Source organism: Salmo salar, chromosome 15 (assembly GCF_965601325.2).
Source record: "Salmo salar chromosome 15, fSalSal1, whole genome shotgun sequence".
Lineage (NCBI taxonomy): Eukaryota > Metazoa > Chordata > Actinopteri > Salmoniformes > Salmonidae > Salmo > Salmo salar.
Window position 1 is genome coordinate 46,152,687 of NC_138305.1, and position 22,314 is coordinate 46,175,000.

The window sequence follows — 22,314 nt, forward strand, 5'->3', positions numbered from 1 at the left end:
CTGTGTAATGATCGTGCTGTTTAAGCAGCTTCTTGATATGCCACACCTGTCAGGTGGATGGATTATCTTGGCAAAGGAGAAATGCTCACTTAACAGGGATATAAATACATTTGTTAAATATGCTTTTTGTGCATATGGAACATTTCTGGGATCTTTTATTTCAGCTCATGAAACATGGAACGAACACTTTTTTTCATGTTGCGTGTATATTTTTAAGTGTAGATTCAATGTATGGAATCACCTGGGAAATGTAGGATTTTAGGTAAACTTCCCCTTCAATGCTTTAAGTCTGTTTAATCCGTGTTAGTTGATGGCAAGGCTGGTGCTGCTCTGTAGCGTTTCCAGTCTCTGCTGGCGAGTCAGGAGGCTTGGGGAAGAAGGGAAATTATTGGACTAATTGGTGTCACCGGCACTGGGTTTTCCCACACTGCAGGCCAAGCTGTTATCCTGCAACAAAGACTTTCCCTATTTCCTTAGCATCCAGAAGTACTGAAGTGTAGCCCCAATTGTGGATTTTCTCTCATGCAACTCAACTTTTTGTGCTTTTTCATTTGTACTATATAACATTTTAATATGGTTGTTGAACAGCCTTAATAATGTAATATAAGTGCCTTAAGTGAAGCACATTTGATCAGGTCTTAAATAAGCTGCTTTGACTCTGACAGGTTAGTATAAGTCACCTTGCCATAGGCATCAGCTGTTCCCTGGCTATTGCTCTCCCTCTCTCACCTTCCTTCCTTTCCTCTCTCACGGCCACAACAACAGGTGGGCCTCAGCCTGCTTCTTCAATACAAAGACTTCCATGGCCATTCGGATGTTCATCAACCGGTTAACACTCGCCAAGCTTTTCAGTAGGATTTCAGGCTGCTGTAGTGCGATTACGGGATGCAGGACTGAAGTGTCTTACGAGGATTTATGTTGCGTGCCAAACATAATCTCTCCTACCAACACAACCAAATGTATCTGCCGTGTAGGTCAGTTCTGAACTGCCTCCAGAACACACCCACCCACACCCCGCACCTCCTCAGTGACGTTGACAACAGGCATGAGAGAATATCTGAGCTCAGTAAGAATATGATCACAGCCTCCACCCTCACTCCTCATGTTGTCCGCCTGCTGAAAAGGCATCCAGAGGGTTCTCATGGCACATGGCCAGCCTTGAGTGAAAATGTAAAGAATTTCCCTCTTCTCCCTGTCCGTCTTTTCTCTAGTCTTGCATGGAAATTATACCCAGCACAAAAGAGCAGCTTATCCAACAGCCAAGCTCAAAGAAAGGCTTAATTAAAAAATATGCTATGGGATGTGCTAGGAGTGGAGGAGAGAAGAGGAAAAGGGGGTGGTGGTACCATCAACTCATGCAGACATGTCATGTGATCTAAATGGCATGGGAGGAAGGGTGCTGGATGTTGCTGATATTGTAGTGTTATTCAGTTTCATTGCAGGCTCCCTTAAAAGCATATGTACACAGTGGAGCTGCTGGCCCCTGGACATTTCATAAGTCACTGTGGCTCTGTATTAGATCGTTACACTCGTTCCCTTGTGTTCTCTTCCTCGTGCAGAGGAATGCTTATTGCTGCCTTAAGATTTAGTGAGAACGGACCCATGTTAGTCTCCAAGTCACTTCTCTGATTTGTATTGCTCGGAGGACTCTTCTTCTCTGGTGGACTTGTTCAGCTTTAGCGGTCTTCTGGTCTACGGGAGGATTCTCAGGCTCAAGTGTTTGGCAAACCTTAGGCACAGGCTGGAGCAGTTTTTACAGTTCCAATTTAGTCCTACGCAATGCGTCATTTATTAAGTCATATTTTAAGTGTGAGGTAAACAAAGCAAAGTACAAATAGGTTACATACTCAGTCCAAAGTGATACTATATCTAGGTACATCCTTGAGATGAAGACGAAAGACCAAGTCCAAGTATGTCTCTACTTGTTGTCTGTTATGTTGTGTGGGTCATTGATGAGATAATGTTCCAAACAGTCCTGGTACTGTGTGTAGAGAGATCTACAAATGTCCACAAGCCACATTCAGAGCAGCACAGTCTCCAAGTAAATTATTTCATTGTGTTGTTCATGGGAGCACTTTGACTCCGCATCCAAGTGTCTTGGAAAGCGCCCTAGGCCAGTTGGAGACTCGCTGGCCACACCACTGCTGATATTTCCCTAGGGACTGCAACTGCTACTGCTGCCTCCCTCCCTCCCTGCACTTCACGTCACTCAGTTGTCAGAGTCAAAAGTGGCAGGGCATGATACCAGGGCATTACACCACTCCCCCTCCCCCACACATCACATGGTATGTTTGGGCTATAAAAAGCACAGCAGAAATCATGTTTGTTTCTCCTCAGGCCAGAAAGGGATGTTTTCCCTGGCTAACTCTGTCCCTCCTCCTGTCTACAAGGCTTTACAGATGCTATTCCATCGAGCTGAATTAAATACCGGGCATCAAAACAGAGTGACGTTATAATGTCATTTGTGGTTAAAGCACTGCTCTCCTGTGCATCTCCTAGCTTGAAGGTTTTTTAATTTACCCAGCTCTGTGGTGAATATATTGTGTTGACAGCTTCTCTACATTTTCCAGCCTGGGCCTCCCTGTTACAGTGCTGATGAAGTGGAAGGAATGCGGTGGAGACACCCCTCTTGTTGAATGACCCGATGAGAGAGCCAGGGCTCAGGCAGCTTAACAGGGAGTGTGAGTCATCAGGTTGTGATCGCCATGTTTGGTACCAAAGAGACTCCGTCTCACCTCGTGGGCTCAATTACCTCAGAGAGAGGAGGAAAGGATCAGACATCCCAGAGACTAAAACAGCCCTCCTTAACCTGGATGAGAGACCACTATACTTATTCACCTACTTTAATCACTTTTATTTGATCATTGTTCTGTCAACTCCTGTTACTGTAGGGATTATTATAGATAGTTGAAGCAGTGATACTGACAGATCAGATGTTATATTTTAGGTCCAGTTCCTCACTTTGGACCACTTGGTCGTCTTGTTAAATTAGCATTGCAACATTGTGCCCGTGTCCACTCCAGAGGTCACACTGTGTAATCATCTTTTCCAAACAAGTGGGCAGATTTCTACTGTGATGGTTTCTGTTTACCTCCTGACCAGTCCTTGTTAATGTAATCAGACGCAGATCACCTGTTTGTCGAGCACTCTGGTGTTGAAACTGGCTTTCTGCTGACTGTGGAATTCCACTCATGTAGGGGCTCTGTTTGTGGGAGTGACACATCTATCTCACTGATTCATCACTTCCTCCCAGTGATGGATGTTATTTCTGGCCAGTGTTGGCCAAGCGTGAAATAAAATGACAGTACTAACTTTTTTTTTAGTATAGCTCCATGATTGGTGGGTAGCACTGAGCATTGGTTTGATCTATTATCAGACCAACCACTCATGAACCAAATGAGCCTCGCCAAATGAGTCAATTTGCCACGTGGATGTTTAAGGTCAATTCCATAATCAATGTGATTTTTTTATTTATTTTTTACGTTGGGTATATTGACTTTGCTTATTACACTGACTTAGCATATTACCCATGTACTGTTTTCAAAATAATGGTAATTTAAAAATAATAATATATCTATTCATCAAGTTTTGTTTCTGCCTCTTCTTTCTGTGAGGTGTCCTTTGCAGGTTGCAGTCAAGTCATGCTGTGGCCTAATTCTAGTTGCCAACAGTAGCGTAGTCCTTGAAGTTTGTCTGAGTGTCCTAGGGTTGTTCAGCCCATCCCATGACTCCAACCTCATCATTGCTGTGAAACTTCATCTTTGTCCTTCATGCATTTTCTGTCCATACGGTAGAGCATGTTCAACATGATATTAAAAGATTTAGGGATTATGGTCTCAGCGTTTCAGTGGGCCAGCTCCAGCTTGTGACCAGGCAGGGAAGTGTGTTGATAAGCTGACTGATAGAACACACAAGGCATACTGCTTCTGCCAACCTGTCACTCAGGCGGCCTTACAGGGGTCTTTACCAACTAGGCCAGTGGTCCCAGCATCTGCAGTACCCCTGGCTGTGCCCGTCTGATGTCAAGGGAGCAGACCCAGCCTAGCCCTCCTGGTGACTGCTCTGGAGACCTTACCATGTATCCCGTCATGTAAGTCTTCTATCGACCAGGGGAAATGTACCGAAGTTATATTTTCAAAACAAGCGGACAGATGTAGTCCCTCATCAAATGCATGTGATGCTTGTTGCGTGCAATAAGACAACAGCACGGTGGCTACAGATTCATTAAGAGATGCCTGTGTGGTAGTTCAGGACCAGTTGGTCCTGTGGTGGATGTACTACTTAGATATTTTCTCCATCTCAACCTGTTCCCTTCAGCTTTAGACAGACACTAATGGCCTCTATTGCATTCCCAACCAGACGTGAGTCTGAAATGAAAGCACTGCCTGTGGCAGTGTTTGATCCGCAGAGATCAGTGCTGTGAAGGCATCGTGAATGCCAGCAGGCGCATGCTTCTCGCTGTGTGATGATCGACAGAGGAACAACCAGGACCAGCCCTCATCACTCAACTCTTTACCGCACAGAACAAGAGGGCCCTTTGGCATTTAGATGGACATACCAGACCAAGGAGTCTGTAGACTCTTTCTCCTGTCAGCGAGCGTTAAAGGGCAGATTATATTCTAACTTGTTTGACTGGAGCGACACCTCTCTGTGTAGTGGTCCTTTTTTAAAGTGAACCTGTCCTTTTTTAAAGTGAACCTGTCCTTTTTTAAAGTGAACCTGTCCTTTTTTAAAGTGAACCTGTCCTTTTTTAAAGTGAACCTGTCCTTTTTTAAAGTGAACCTGTCCTTTTTTAAAGTGAACCTGTCCCCTTTTTTAAAGTGAACCTGTCCCCTTTTTTAAAGTGAACCTGTCCCCTTTTTTAAAGTGAACCTGTCCCCTTTTTTAAAGTGAACCTGTCCCCTTTTTTAAAGGCCTACTACGGATGGTTTGGAGGGACAGATTGGGAGAGGGACCGCCCTGACCTTCCTCATATCTTGGCCCAAACAGAATGCCCAATGGAGATGCCAATAAAGTAATATGAACTTGAGTGGACTTTGGGGACAAACCGATGCGTTTTACCACTGGCCAAAGCTCAGTTGACACACAGTACCAAGATAGTGCCTGACTTCACACTTATTGTGTGTGTTAGTATGCAGGCACACAACTCCATATATCCCCAGACTCCCCCCAGCTCTCTGCTGTGCGTCAGTGAGCATTCACAACCACCGACGAGAAGACTATACAACGCTGCTTCTACCGCTTTGGAGGTTATTGTAGCAACGGTTGGTTGCTATCAAACAAGACAAGCTTTCTCCCCAGCCGTCTAGCTAGCTCCGCACGCTTCTGATTTATGTGCGGATTAAGGCACCACTGTGATTTACTGCGTGGGCCAATCTCCTCCGGCATCTCACAGCCACAGCTCCTCTCACCGCTGCAGTTTTAATCTGTCATCCCGGTGATATGCAGGGCCATGTGCCCCGACGAGAGTGTCGGGCCTTCCTCCGCTAGGCTAGGAGATTTGGCCTACAGTGAGCTGTGTTAAGTACCGACCCACCAGACTACTAAATCACAGCCTGTCCTGGGCTGAACCGGGTCTTCACACTGTCTTTAGTGGCGCAGGATGTTTTAGACCCGGGACCAGATAGGGAGGGAACACACACACACACACACACACACACACACACACACACACAATGTGTCTGTGAGAGGCCAAACGAAGGCTTCGCTCCTCTGTCTCCCTAATCCGGTAAATCCACTGGCCCATTTCCCCATGCTGTAATGAAAGGGCCACACCACCATAGAAACAGGATCAATAAATCATTAGGATAAAAGGTGTGTTCGGTGGAGGGGGAGAGAGCTCTGTTTTTATTAAGACGTTATACATTTTATCGCTGTGTTTAGGATGTTTCCATGTGCATCACATTTTCTACTCAACCAATGGTTTTGTAACTAACTGTTGCTATAAATAGCAAACTTGCCCAATGTGTTTTTGCCACATGCTCTCTAGACAACAGTCCTCTGATTTAAGTTGACAGGGTAGGTAATATGATGGCATACCGATAATCATTTTTTTACTTTTTTTAATCATTGGCAGCCAAGCATCAATCTTCATGTCATCAGCATTCAAATAATACTCTCAATATTTATTGTAAATTTGCATCAAGCTCATCACCATCCGTCACTTAACCACCATGAAGTTCATAACTTCTTTCATTTGCCTATAAACTCTTAATGCTTTTCCACGTGGTGGTGGTAGATATTTCCTCACATCATCGAGTGACTCCATTTACTTCGACATGATGGTTTATTTGTGCATGGAGTTTCCACCACAATTGTTGCGTAATCTATTTCAGACACACAAATTATCCCTCTTTGTTTTGGGATGTTTCCATCAGACCTGACTTGCCTTTTTACTTTTTTATATGTCAGATAATTCAACCGCATGAAATAGTTGGATGGAAACTGACAATCATTCTCGTACTCACTAAATCACAGTTGATGGGAAAGTCTAGATATTGATTTTAAACACCACCGAATAGTCTGATAAATCAATATGAGGCAGTGCTTCACCCGCTGTAGGATTATATCATCAAATCTCTGAAGTCAAGGGCCTATCATTTATCTCACATGGTCCAATTGATTTAGCTGGAGACTTGGATTGAGTTGGGTGATATGGCCAACCGGATACTCTAACATGATACAGCTTTACAGACAGTTATACAGTAGCTTGTCCTTCTGTCATATCTACATTTACCCTCTTGCTCACCAGACCAACATGGCAGAGTGCTGTACAGCTAGCACACTAGGGGTGTTGGGCTGTTTGTACGTATGGCTTTTGAGCCAGGGAGGAGAAAGGAGAGTTGTGGTGTGTGTGTGTGTGTGTGGGGGGGGGGGGGGTGCTCTTAGTCTCAGAAAACCCCTGCAATAAAACCGGTCCAAGACTCCTTTCAGTCAGCATGTTTATTCCTGGGCTGAGGGGTACATTCTTCAGGGGGCTGCCCGGACGGCCCGATTTTAGCCCTCTGGAGGAGGGGTCCTAGTGGCAGCAGACCTGTTGGAGCCTCTAGTCTACATGGTCTCCTCACTGTGCTGTTGGGCAGCTACTGAGACACTTGTTTACGGACCTCACAGGACACTGACAAGAAGGCAGACCCTCTCACAGACAAAGTTTTCAGGTGTTGGTGCTGGATACACCTGTTGTCTCCACCGCCAACATGACACGTGGCTCGTAAGTCCTTGTAGTGGCAAAGGGGGAGCGTGGGAAGGGAGCATGGTGGGTATGGGGTACATGATGGGGTAAGGCCGAGGAGGAGACATGTACTGGAGAGACTTGGAGGGCTATTTTCATTGTCCGGTAGTGTTTGTAATGTAATAGTGTAATGTTAAATGTTTTTCTTCCTCACCATGTCTGTGTTTTAAGATGGAGTTGACCAGTGACTATGCTATTCCCAGTTTGGATTAGAGCTTAGTCTGTTTGTACCCTCCTCTGGGCTGATTGAACAACTTGAGCTTCTGTCCGATGAGCCTCTACTCCCCATCCCAGTACTGCATCATTAATAGAGCCTAGTCAAATAACAGTTGATTTCTACAAGCAGAATAGCTCATATTTCTAGACCTTGTCCTCTAGGGCTGGGAATTGCCAGGGACCTAACGATACGATATTATCATGATACTTCAGTGCCGATACGATATGCATTGCAACTCTAACGATTCTATATGTATTGCGATTCAATACTATGATTTTTATTGCAATATTCCAAACATATTGCTCACCATATGTCTGCTGCGCAGGGACAAGATTATGAAGGGAAAATACTGGAATTTTGGGGCAGGTACAGTAATGATATTGTGATATTGTTAAATCGAAATGATATATCAACCAAAATAATACCCAGATTTGTATTTTTATCACTAATATCCTCTTTTTTTTTTTTTGAATCAATTCAGATACAGTTGATGTCTGGTTAGACCGTAGTATTTCTCCTGTGATGTGACAGGAGCATTCAGCTGCTGGAAGTCTATATTTATTGATGCCCACTCAGAACCAGTTCATTAAAATCCCTTTAGCTAAGTCATACCCTGGGGTGTGTTAATGTATATGTACTATAAATATGGATGTTCAGCCATGTGTGTGTGTGTGCTATATATATTTTTACATTTGTGTACAGTACATTGAGACAAATGTGTTTTGTGTGTTCTGTTTACCATCTGTGTGCTATGCTGTTCTACAAAACAAGTTTATCAGTAGTCTCCACTGGGTTGGTGGAATCAATTGGACTTAATGGCCGTAACTGTTTTTTTTTCTCCCCTGATGGTCATTTTCCTAACCAGCTGTACTAGAGATCCTCTTCTGCTTCCAGATGCAGCTACAGTACATTGGACACATTGCCATATGCTATGGCAGGAACCCATGGAGTTGGGATGGTAGGGCTGTTTTATCAAGAGTTAAAAGGAGATACTTTAGGTCATCTGGACACCTGCTCGTCGAACATCTCATTTCAAAATGATGGGCATTAATATGGAGTTGTTCCTCCCCTTTGCTGCTCTAACAGCCTCCACTCTTCAGGGAAGGCTTTCCACTAGATGTTGGAACATTGCTGCAGGGACCTGCTTCCATTCAGCCGCAAGAGCATTAGTGAGGTTGGGCACTGATGTTGGACGATTTAGGCCTGGCTCGCAGTCGGCGTTCTAATTCATTCCACAGGTGTTCGATGGGGTTGAGGACAGGGCTCTGTGCAGGCCAGTCAAGTTCTTCCACACCGATCTCAACAAACCATTAGTGTATGGACCTCTCACGAGGGTATTGTCATGCTGTAACAGGAAAGGGCCTTACCCAAACTGTTTGGCACAAAGTTGGAAGCACAATATTCACTAAAATGTCATTGTGTGCTGTAGCGTTAAGATCTCCCTTCACTGGAACTAAGAGGCCTAGCCCGACCCATGAAAAACATCCCCAGACCATTATTTCCCCTCCACCAAACTTTGCAGTTGGCACTATGCATTGGGGCAGGTAGCGTTCTCCTAGCATCCGACAAACCGAGAGTCATCCGTCGGACTGCCAGATGGTGAAGCGTGATTTATCACTCCAAAGAACACGTTTCCACTGAGTCCATTGGTGGCGAGCTTTACACCACTCCAGTCGACGCTTTAGCATTGCATGTTAATCTTAGGCTTGTAGGCTTTTATGCGCTACGCGCTTCAGCTCTCTGTGGTTGTATGAACTTGTGTGGCCTACCACTTTGCGGCTGAGCCGTTGTTGCTCCTAGACGTTTCCATGTCACAATAACAGCAGGGCAGAAATTTGACAAACTGACTTGTTGGAAAGGTGGCATCCTATGATGGTGCCACGTTGAAAGTCACTAAGCTCTTCAGTAAGGCCATTATAGTGCCAATGTTTGTTTATGGAGATTGCATGGTTGTGTGCTCAATTTTAAGCACCTGTCCGCAACGGGTGTGTCTGAAATGGCCAAATCCACCAATTTGAAGTGGTGTCCACATACTTTTTGTGTATATAGTGAATATCAACATAGTTTTATGGTGCCGGTGTGACAGGTATTGCATTGACATTTGGTTGTTGGGTGACTTTGGTTGTTTCTCTTCATGGCCCCACCCTAGGGAGAAGATTGGGGCTTTTTACAACAGTCACCTGTCTCAAACTATCTCTGGCTCATGACAACAGCACCCAGCAACAATGACATCATTGTTCAGACTATGGTTGGTGAGAATACAACAACAACATCAGGAGTTAGATATTGAGCTGAAAGTTAGCACTTCTCCCATTTTTTTTGTATTCGGCTCATACAAGGAATCCAAGTAACTTCGTATGTTGTTCTGGAGATGTGTGGATTAGGTAGTAGTCTTGTCCACTAGCCGGCTCTTCAGAAATTAGCCTGGGGACGAGGTTAGGTAGCCATGGCATTAAAACAATAAGCCTTCTCTTTATATCGGGTGAAGTTTCCTAACCACCTTCATCATTCTGACAGTTCCCATGCATAGGTAGCAGAGCTAGCGCGTTGGCTAATGTTAGTGGGAATCACTCAGCAGGTTTTGTTGGGTGACACATCTGTGCACATAGCTGTCACCTTGCCTAATTTTTGTCAGGATGGATGGATGAGTAAACTGTTGCTTTTCAAGTCTGTTTCGTCGGACAACCTTGTCAAAAAAGGAAGGTTATTGCTGGAATGACAGACAAGTCTTTCTTGCACACCACACCTGCTGTTGAACACATTTGTATTTCTTTGTTGTTGCCTTTTGCTGTATGTGTGGTCCTGTAAAATGATCCAGAGAACAGGGTATGTCTCACAAGGTCTCTAGGACAAAAACTACTTCCTGCTCTTCTTAGTCAAAGGTTGGAAATCCGAGTCGGCATGAGAAACTGTGTACCCAGGCTAGGATTCCCTATTGTTGTAAGTCTGACTGCTACCCTCTGTCTCCTTTTGCCATCAAAGCAGTTTCAATTACACGTGTCATTTCATATAGCTGTCCATCGTCACAGTCCAGCTGCTGGTGAATAACCTGTGTGTGAAGTCCCATCTGTATCCTCCATCCTCTGATCAGTGTAAGAGAAGGAGTTACTGATTTTATTATTATTTTTTGTCTTGTAGGGATTTTGATATTTATCCTTGTGTTCAGTATCTGTCACTGTTTGTGAGTTGCCCTTCACGCTGATCCATGATCAGTTTTACTAAGGTTATAGCCCTGATGGTGACTTGTTGTGATCATATGTCTACTGAGCTGAATGTCAGAAATATTTTACCTGCTCTATTAGGTGGTTGGACACAGACCGTAGCCATCCGAGGAAAGTCTTTGCATACCATCTGTGATGAGGATCCTAAACCATTTAATATTAATACTAACACTATAACTCATCAACATGCAGCACTTGCAGCTGCAAATTCCACCAGTCTCCCAAGACTCAAGCACCACACACATTTTTGGAAAATCCTCACACCCCCCTACGTACCTCTATTTGACATCGAAATGTAAAACCATTGCAGCATGACTGTAGCCTGGCTGACGCTACCCACGTGCCTCACAGCAGAGGGAGAGTGTGACCACACTGGTCTGGAAAGGAGGCTGTTTGTTTGATTGGTTCTCTCAAATATCATTTTTTTTAACTTGGGGGTTGAGACCTCTCATTGTTTAGATTTGAAAATCCAACCGTTGTGATGAAGTGGGCGGTGCTCAGGGGCTCTGCATGTTTGAGTGAGAAAGACATGGAGAACCAAACAGTAAAAGCACAGCCCACTTTGTCAATGCATTGCGCCAACAACATTACATTTACATTTAAGTCATTTAGCAGACGCTCTTATCCAGAGCGACTTACAAATTGGTGCATTCACCTTATAATATCCAGTGGAACAACCACTTTACAATAGTGCATCTAAATCTTTTAAGGGGGGGGGGGGGGGGGGGGTTAGAAGGATTACTTTATCCTATCCCAGGTATTCCTTGAAGAGGTGGGGTTTCAGGTGTCTCATTCCAGACTCTGAAGTCAGGAGAACTTTGAGAGTTCGGTGTTAGCCAGACTAGCATGACTGTCTGCAGTGTGGTAAAAGTCATCTGGTGGAGCAGAGTCTTTTCCATGTGTTGGCTATCCATTACCTCTGTCTGGGCCTGTGACAGCCTTAATACTTGGAACAGTGTTACTAACACAGCTTGCCTTGGGAGGCTCCTTTTAAAGCCCAGCCTTGGCAAAACATCTACCTCTTACTTTCGTCACTCACGTTCTATCTTGAGCTTTCACTCAACCTCTCAAGTCCTTTTTGACTTTCCTCAACTCTTTCTGATCCCTCTTTTTATTCTGTTGTCCTTTCTTCCAGCTTCTCTCCTTTTACTGTCTGTGCCTGTCCCTTTTTCTTCTCCGTCTCCCTTTGTCCCTTCCCTTCTCTCTGGTTAAGATGTCCTGTAGTGCAGTGACAGTGCAGGTGTCAGGAGCTCGTCATCAGTGATTTACTCCGCTGATTTCAGTGGAGCTGGAGCTCAATATAGTCTCCTACAAAGTCTCCTCTTTGTCGGGTAGGCCTGGGCTTCAAGGGGGCGCAGAGTCTGTTACACTGCAGCAGGGTTACTTTCGCCACCAGCGCACGGACGCTAACCCAGTTATGTTTAACAGCTGTCTGTACTGTAACACAATCCCCCCTCTCCTCCCTCCTTCTCCCCATCGCATTGTTTCTTCCTCCTGGTCGTGACTTGGTCTGCTGCACTTATCTCCTAAGGCCCCTGGACACCTGGCGCATCTCATCTGATATATAATTAATAGTCCTGACGCTTCGAAGTCAGTGATGCCATGATGCAGCGCATTGCGTTGCCTGGCAAAGTCAATTAAAGGCAAAAGACTGCCCCACACTTACTTGATTCCCTCTCTTTTTCTCACTATTTTTTTCCCCCCTACTGTTTTTGTTATTCAGACCTGGATCCCACAATGCTCGGAAGTGCTGCCGCACATGACTGTTTTTGCCAGTGTGATCTGAATAGAGGCTGATTTTACTTGTCTGTGCAGATAAAACCGCTGGGAAAGAGAAGAGCCTTTGGGCAGCTGGGTGTCGTCCTTAGTTTAGCAGCGAAGGGCAAATGTATTCATCGCACTCTGTAGTTTTCCCCTTGTTCTCTTTGTTGTACGTTTTCTTCTGAACTGCCTCGGCTGCCTGTCTCTGACCAGACTCAGTCGCGACCTTTTTACCCTCCCATGAGGGCAGAAAAGTGGTGATGTACTCCTTAATGATGTAATTGACTCATTCTGCTCTTTGTTTCTCTGCTTTCATCCACACATGCTCAGATGCTGGGGAGGATAGACTGAGCCCTCTACAGTTAGATTAAAGGGGAGGATACTGTATATCAGTTCTGATTTATGTCCCCTCAGTGGTATAGGGTTAAAGGGCTTCTTAAAACCTGCGTTTTCCTGGCATTCTGATTTTATGTAGTCATGGGGCAGCTGGAATGGGTAGAGGTGATCTAAGCAGGGTATTTGTTAGGGCTGGGAATTGCCAGTGACCTCCCAATAAGAAATTATGATGATGATGATACTATACAGGGCATTTGCGAAGTATTCAGACCTGTTGACTTTTTCTACATTTTGTTACGTTACAGCCTTTTTCTAAAATGGATTAAATAAAAAAAAAAATCCTCATCTAGCTACACGCAATACCCCATAATGACAAAGCAAAAAGAGGTTTTTAAACATTTTTGCACATTTAATTACGTAAGTATTCAGACCCTTTGCTATGAGACTTGAAATTGAGGTCAGGTGCATCCTGTTTCCATTGATCATCCTTGAGATGTTTCTACAACTTGATTGACAGAGCTCCTGAGTTCTTCTGTGGAGATGGGAGATTCTCTGGTCTGATGAAACCAAGATTGAACTCTTTGACCTGAATGCTAAGCGTCACGTCTGGAGGAAACTTGGCATCATGCCTACTGCGAAGCGTGGCGGTGGCAGCAACATGCTGTGGAGATGTTTTTCAGCGGCAGGGACTGGGAGACTAGTCAGGATCGAGGGAAAGGTGAACGGAGCAAAGTCCAGAGATCTTTGCTCGGGTGGGGCTTGCGGGCGCACGTCCTCTGTCTGGGGGGGTGGGTGAGAGGGGGCTCTGTCTGGGGGGTGGGTGAGAGGGGGCTCTGTCTGGGGGGGTGGGTGAGAGGGGGCTCTGTCTGGGGGGGTGGGTGAGAGTGAGCTCTGAGTCACCTGCCAACCAAACCCCACCTGTGGTGACATTTAATACAAAATGAGCAGAGAGTGGAGAGGGAGAGCAGAATCTCCTCACGTGGTCGGTCTGGCTTGACTAGCTTGAGGGGCTTGGCATTACACAGCTGGATACCTTTTCCTGCTGTCTATGGCAGTGGTTGTGGTACGAAACATATGCATCTGTGCTCTAATGTTGATTTTGGTCAAGTTCCATTTTGTGCCATTATGTGCCAGTTAGTGTCTCCAATGTGTTCTCATTACGTGTACTATAAAGAATACCCCACCAGCAGTGTGTTTTTCTCTGTGAGTGCTGCTCCTAATTGAATTCTACAGCTCTTAATGTGAGAGCAGTGACAGCTCTTGACTTGCGGGTTCCTGAACGTGGGACGAATAGCTCTCATGCAAGTGCTTTTATCCGACAATACAATTCATTCCCAGGGTAGATATATTTTTCTAAACTGAGGTTTTATGCCTTTTTATTGTGTTGTGCATATTTCCATTATACTATCCCGATGAGAATACATCAACAGGTAAACAGAGGCGTTGTCATAATGTAAATTATGTAATTTCTTCTTTAGCATGTGAACAGTCTCTGTGCTGCTCAGTGATTTTAGTCAGCCATAGTGAGATGAGTCTTGTTGATGAGGTATTGAAATGTTTCTGTCCAATCAGGGGTTCCGTAGTCATCACCTACAGTGAGGGGGAAAAAGTATTTGATCACCTGCTGATTTTGTACGTTTGCCCACTGACAAAGAAATGATCAGTCTATAATTTTAATGGTAGGTTTATTTGAACAGTGAGAGACAGACAGAATAACAACAAAAATCCAGAAAAACGCGAAATCAGCAGGGGATCAAATACTTTTTTCCCCTCACTGTATATAATTAATACAAGTGTTTATGGGTTCATGAATGAGGTGGGGTCCTGATTATGCCCATGCATCTGCAGGGGCAGCCCTGCTCTGTCTGTTACTGACTGTGTCCTTGCAGTTGACCTGTTACTCACTCCTGTTCCCATGGAAAACCAACCGCCGCTTCACATGCAGTGAGTTCTGGAATCACTCCTCTCGCTACTGCCCACCCTTGCCACACACCAGGACCAGAATGCATCTATCAGCCCTTCTGGAAGGGGAAAGTAGTATCATTGGAGGTGGAGTCGGTAACCTCTCTAAAGGTTAGTCTAAGATTATGATTATGGGTCTGGTAATCTGACCCTAAATATGTGGTAAAGGACAACTTTGACCTCAAGATGATACAGTGACTCTGTGAGAGTGGTTGGTTTCTATGGTTTCATCAGCCAGGGTTGTAGGGGCTATCACATGGTTAATCCTATCTCACTGTGCTGAGTGACTGCTGATAACAAGCATGGAGCAGCCAGTACAGGAGTGGTGTGTGTGTGTGTCCAGATGAATGTTGTTGGCTGAAGGTTGTGTGTGGGAGAGTGTCAGCTCAAGGGTGTGTGTTGACGAACCTGTCATCAGGACCCCAGGAGCAATGCCATACCCTCAGTGCTCTTTCCATACTGTACATGAACTGTTACATAAGCACTGCTGATTCTGGTCAGATCCATTCGCTCTCAGACAATAGGTCCTCTTTTTAGTTTTAGAATCATCACCTGCAGAAAGGGAGACTTCCTTCTGTCAACGTTTTGTGTCATAACTCCACGGCAATGCCTGGTTAAGCCTCGTTAATATGCTCCGAAACACTGCTAATTCTGCCTGGTTATTATGATAAGTCTATTTTGGAGGGAGACAGATGAGGGTGGTGGATGATGAGGAGAAGAAAGCTCTGCTGAACTGAGGCCAGCTATAAACACGTGTGTGTGTGTGTGTGTGTGTGTGTGTGTGTGTGTGTGTGTGTGTGTGTGTGTGTGTGTGTGTGTGTGTGTGTGTGTGTGTGTGTGTGTGTGTGTGTGTGTGTGTGTGTGTGTGTGTGTGTGTGTGTGTGTGTGTGTGTGTGTGTGTGTGTGTGTGTGTGTGTGTGTGTGTGTGTGTGTGTGTGTGCAGTGATTTCATCTTCTCCAAACAACATGATCTTCCTTTAACAACTGTCTGCCTGCAAGGGGTGGGGTGAGAGCCTGTTGCTAGGTTACCCCTCCACCACTGTGAGAAGCCGGATTCCGCATCAGCAGCCGTTCACATCAGTGCTAGGCTAGCATGGAGTAGCAGCATCGCTGACTCGCAGCACCCGTCCAGCGCTTCATCATGAGTCACTGACTTTTTAAGAAGGGGGCAACATGAATCTGAGAGGGTGGTAGAGAGAAAGGTGGACGGTCTGCACCGTTCTGAGTCTGGCAGCAGTAACGGCGAACGCTGAGCTAAGGGGAGCGTCGAGGAGGAGGGAGGGGGGGCTGGGGGAGAGCCATGCAGCTCCACACCTCCACACACCGCAAGGCTTCCAGCTTCATCCTTAATGAAAGATCATGCTGCTTGTCTTCCAAAATGGACATATACCGGTAGGTACTGTAGCCTGCCTACCTTCTGTACTGTATAGTCTAATATAGTACTAGATTCCTCCTCTCTCTACGTTGGAGAATCTTTTGGGGGTTTTCTCTCAGTACAGAATGTGCCCTGCAGTCATGTCTTCCTCATCAAATAAACTGTTGCATATTATTCAAGCAGAGCCTCCAGGCTTGTGGCATCTTAAACACAGCTTGAAGGGTTGGACAGGAACGGTTTCACATGAAGCCTTGTTCTATGAAATAGGTAAAGAGTTTGGTCCATTAATATCTAAATTGTTCCGTTATTCTTCTGGTATGACGTTATATATATTTCCTGACGCGGATGTTCATGTTACAATAAGTGGTTCTCAGATGCTGCTGTTTGTATGCTCGTATCATTCTCCTGCCTAGCTCCCCAACGAGCAGTAGACATGTACACTACTTAGTCTGGCTGCCGGAACATTAAGCAAGCCATAAACATCAAGTTAAGCAAAGGAGAATCTTCATAAAATATTAATATCAGTTCCTTCACATATCTGCTCTATGTGCACTGAGCGTATTTAGCCTCTGCCTACTGGGGGCTGAAGCAAAATCATAATTTCAAACGGCATATACAGTACCAGTCAAAAGTTTGGACACCTACTCATTCCAGGGGTTTTCTTTATTTTTTACTATTTTCTACGTTGTAGAATAATAGTGAACACCTCAAAACTATGAAATAACACATGACGTGACATTAATCTGATGACTGTTATATATCAAATCGACTAACTAGGTTTCATTTTTACTCAAATGAATCATGTAACAACTCATTAGGATTTGTGGCACCACAGAAGAAGTTATTTAACCTGTTGAGGACAGACGTTCCGCTAGCGGAACCCCGTTCTGCCTGCGGAACCCCTAGCCAACAGCCAATGGCGTCGCACGGCGCGAAATACAAAGCCAACTAAAATACCAGAATTCAATTTTCTCAAACAATCAACTATTTTACACCATTTTAAAGATAAGACTCTCGTTAATCTAACCACGTTGTCCGATTGTTTTTTTTTATTTATTTTTTTATTTTTTTATTATTATTATTATTATTATTATTTTTTTAAGGCTTTACAGCGAAAGCAAAACAGATTATGTTAGAGTACATAGACACAAATAATCACACAGCCATTTTCAAAGCAAGCATATATGTCACATAAACCCAAACCACAGCTAAATGCAGCACTAACCTTTGATGATCTTCATCAGATGACACTCCTAGGACATTATGTTATACAATACATGCATGTTTTGTTCAATCAAGTTCATATTTATATCAAAAACCAGCTTTTTACATTAGCATGTGATGTTCAGAACTAGCATACCTACCGAAAACTTCCGGTGAATTTACTAAATTACTCATGATAAACGTTGACAAAATACATAACAATTATTTTAAGAATTATAGATACAGAACTCCTTTATGCAATCGCTATGTCCGATTTTAAAATAGCTTTTCGGCGAAAGCCATCACGGCTAGCTAATTTGACATCCGCCAACTTCGGGGTCACCTAAACTCAGAATTACTATTAGAAAAATTGGATTACCTTTGCTGTTCTTCATAAGAATGCACTCCCAGGACTTCTACTTAACCCTGAACCTGCGGAATGGAGCATGCCTGTTTACTATTTGGAGAAAACCATCATGAAAGAATTTCCAGGCAGTTTCCACATCAGGGATAAGCTCAATCTTGCTCCAGTCAAAATAAAACAAATCATGAAAGAAAGCCTGCTCAATGAAACACTTCAGATTTCTCTTACGAATAAAACGCAGGTTAGACTTAGAAATCTTAGTATTTCTAATAGCAACAACAGCACAATGGTCACTTAAATCATTACAAAAAACACCAACCGCAGAATATTTATGAGGAACATTTGTCAATATCAAATCAATCAGGGTAGATTTATCTGGGCATTTTAGATTTGGGCGAGTGGGTGAGTTAATCAACTGGGTAAGATTCATAGAATTACAAAACATTTTTAAATCAGACACCGGCATTAACCTCTTGACGGTCGCCTAGGATAGGGGGCGCCACAGCGCATTTTGAAAAGAATTCGTGCCCATTTTAAACGGCCTACTACTCACACTCAGAAGCTAGGATATGCATATAATTAATACTTGTGGATAGAAAACACCCTAAAGTTTCTAAAACTGTTTGAATGGTGTCTGAGTATAACAGAACTCATATGGCAGTCAAAACCCCGAGACAGATCGAAACAGGAAGTGGAATTCTGAATTGCGAACTCAACTTCATCACGTTGCCTATTAATCACACCGTGAGCTATGGTTCATTGAGCACTTCCTATTGCTTCCACTAGATGTCCCCAGTCTTTACAAAGTGATTTGAGTCTCCTACTGTGAAAACTGACAGAATGACACGCTGTGGAACGTGGTCACATGGAGAGGGCCATCACCATTATGACGCCGGCGCCCTGGTTACCCTCCCCTTTCGAAACGTTTTGAAACACAATGCAATCGTCCCCCTCGAATCTTATTGGAGCTCTCGTTGAAAAAGGCCCTACAGATTTATGTTATACAACGTTTGACATGTTTGAACGAACCTAAATAAGAAAAAAAATGCATTTTGTTGAAAGAGTAGCCCCGCACACGTCGGAACTTTTGGTGAAGCCTTCAGAACGCGCTAACAAGAACAAGCTATTGGGACGTAAAGGATTAACTTTTCCGAACGAAAATACATTTGTTGTGGACCTGGGATTCCTGGAAGTGCCTAAGGATGAAGATAATCAAAGGTAAGGGATTATTGACAATAGTATACAAGACTAGATGTGATATGCGATTGTTCCAAGATGGCTAGCCTATTGCTATTGCTAGCCTATTGTTCTGAGTATCGCATCCCCTTTTATCGCAAAGTGTGATTACCCAGTAAAGTTATTTTTAAATCTGGCATTACAGGTGCTTTCAAGAGATATTCATCTATAAATCTTAGAATGACAATATTACATTTTAAAAATGTTTTCGAATAGTAATTTAGTAAATTGTAGCACTGTTTCACCGGATGCATTTGAGGGAAAATAGTTAGTCAACGTTACGCGCCGATGTAAAATGCTGTTTTTATATATAAATATGAACTTTATCGAACAAAAGAATGCATGTATTGTGTAACATGATGTCCTAGGAGTGTCATCTGATGAAGTTTGTAAAAGGTTAGTGCTGCATTTAGCTGTTTTTTGGTTATTTGTGATGCATGTGGTTGGTCGGAAAATGGCTATGTGGCTACTTTTACGATATACTCCTCTAACATAATCTAATGTTTTGCTTTTGCTGTAAAGCCTTTTTGAAATCGGACAACGTGGTTCGATTCAGGAGAGGTGTATCTATAAAACGATATTATTTGAAGAAAAAAAAAGAAAAAAAAAAATGATTACATTTTGTTATGCTAATGGCGATATGATTTTTCGCTGGATGTCCGTCCCGCCGCACAGGGGTTAACCAACACCAGTTGAGATCACCAATCAAAATCATTTCACTGTAAAGAAGTTTAGACATGAGGTGCGTCAAAGAAGAAAATGCATCACCGAGAGCAGAGGGGGGTCTATAACAGCCAATCACAGTTATAGAAAGACCCTTTGAAACCTCAATATTCAAAGCAAGAAATTCCAACTGTTTACAATTAGTTTCAGACTTTGCCACACTTACAGGGAATTTCGTTTTTACATATATAGCCACACCCCCACCTTTCTTAACCCGATCAGTGCGATAAACATTGTAACCAGTTATACAAATATCCGTATCAAGAACAGACTTGCTGAGCCAGGTTTCAGAAAACACAATTATATCAGCATCAGTTGATTTAGCCCAAATCCTAACCCCATCCATTTTTGACAACAGGCTGCGTACATTTAAATGAAAAATACCAAGACCAGATCTTGATTTAAAATCAGAGGGGGTTTGGAGACATTGCATATCAGGGCCAGGGTTAGGCTGCACGTTACCTGATATCAACAATAGAAGAATAACTAGGCACCTCTGTTTAATAACTTTGCACGGCTTCTCTTTTTTAAGAGACCTACTGCAAGCGAAGTCTACAAGTGAGTTTCCAGACAATACAAAAGTCATTTAAAACCATTAGCCTTTGGTAGTGACACAAATTCGTAATGTTCACGTCATGCCACAAATACATCGGCACTTGGACGAGTGGAACGAGTGAAAAAGAGCGAGTTCCTGCAAACAAAATGTCCAATGGACGGGAGAGCACATTGTCAGATGTACTCACCCAGCGACAATGTTCGTTTTCTCCAGATCTCGTTAAAGTCAGTGCACAAAGCAATACCACAAATTGTCATTTTCTCTGACAAATGTAAATAATAGAGCCCAATGAAGGTAAGGGGAGAGAGGGACAGCGTATATGTACGTCTGAATGTGAGTATTTGCACGTGTGAGTAGATTGGGTGTTGAGGTCGATTGAGAGAGCGGGTTGGGGGATTGTTGAGCTGCCACTGACAGCCAGACGAAGAGCAAAAAGGAGCGGCTTAGACGAGACACTCCGTGGATGAAGAAGGAACTCAGGCCAGCCAGAGATAGGGTTACTTTGGTAAACTTCAGTGCCGAGTTGAAGTGCCAAGTTGAGGAAGACCCGTGATCTTTACAGCAGCAAAAATAAAAGTTTGCACTACACAACAAGGAAGTTATTCAGCCATAAATAAATAGGTTATTAGTAGGATAAAATGTACTAGTCACAGACAAACGACTTGACATGCTACCATCTTGGATATCTAGTGTTTCCTTCACCTCAAAACAGCAAGCAAACAAAGTCTGTTTTAACAGACTGTTGTATTCGGCGCATGCGACAAATAAAATTGTATTTGAGGTCTTTCTGGGGTTCTAACTGCAAGAGGTTCTAGTAGAGAGAGGTGTGGGCGAGACATTGTAATACAGTGTTGTCATACCAAAACTGCACCATGTGTACTCCCTCTGCACTCACCAGGTGTGAAGGATCATAACTCAATCATAAAGCAGAAACAAACCAAACAGGTTCCACATAAACGGAATGAGATTGCAAAACAATGACATGGCAACTGAAAGAAAAACACGTCATACAGAATGCGTTTGAGGAGAAACTTAGTTTGCGTGCAGCCTCAACCCTCCGGAGGCTCCAGCCTTGAGAACACACTGCTAGCTTCTGTGTGAGTGACAGCAGCAACACTGTTTGTGAACACGCCAACCTCATCAGGCATTTAAATCATCAGGCATTTAAAGGGTGGCTAGCGGGGCAGTGAGAAAGTGGCAGGTTAGTGCTAACTTGGACCAGTTCCTCCTCTGGAGATGTTTTACCCTACTGGGCACTGTGGGCTGCCATTCAGCCAGTCAGAGAGAGGATTTCATATGGAACACAGCCATCAATCTACCACCACCCCCTTGGCTAACAGAACAGGCCCTGTTGGGCTGCATGGGAACTGGCTGGACACCCTTGTCTCAGGGTTGACTGGCCACGTTGTTTGTGTTGTTACTCAACATCCATGCTTCGCGGTGGGAAATACACATGCAGAGATCATCCATTCACCTACTCTGCGTCTCACAAAAACACGGTGGTTGGAAACCCAAAAGGACAGATGTCCACCGGTCTAATGTCCATTGCTCGTGTTTCTTAGCCCAAGCAAGTCTCTTCTTCTTATTGGTGTCATTCAGTAGAGGTTTCTTTGCAGCATTTCGACCATGAAGTCCTGATTCACACAGTCTCTTCTGAACAGTTGATGTTGAGATGTGTCTGTTATTTGAACCCAATTCATTGGGCTGCAATTTCTGAGGCTGGAAACTAATGAACTCATCCTCTGCAGCAGAAGTAACTCTGGGTCTTCCTTTCCTGTGGCGGTCCTCATGAGAGCCAGTTTCATCATAGTGGTTGATGGTTTTTGCGACTGCCCTTGAAGAAACTTTCAAAGTACTTGACATTTTCCGGATTGACTGACCTACAGGTCTTAAATTAATGATGGACTGGACTCTTCCGCGCAGTATTGGTTAGTATTAGTATTGGTGATTGGAATGTGACTTTGTCCCCAATTTTTTATTTAACTAGGCAAGTCAGTTAAGAACAAATTCTTATTTACAAGGACGGCCTACACCGGTCAAGCCCAGACAACGCTGGGCTAATTGCGCGCCGCCCTATGGGACTCCCAATCACGGCCGGACACTGGAACAATATTCCTAACATCCGAATG

General features: G+C 43.9%; 1 protein-coding gene across 1 annotated transcript in view; it reads left to right on the forward strand.

Moving 5' to 3' along the window:
* The first annotated feature begins 7,022 nt into the window (after positions 1-7,022).
* enah (ENAH actin regulator) overlaps positions 7,023-22,314 on the forward strand; it is a 115,969-nt gene continuing 100,677 nt past the window's right edge. The window contains exon 1 of the mRNA XM_082961484.1: positions 7,023-7,210. Within this exon, the coding sequence (XP_082817610.1) occupies positions 7,197-7,210 (14 nt within the window). The 5' untranslated portion in view covers positions 7,023-7,196. The remainder of the gene's footprint in view (positions 7,211-22,314) is intronic.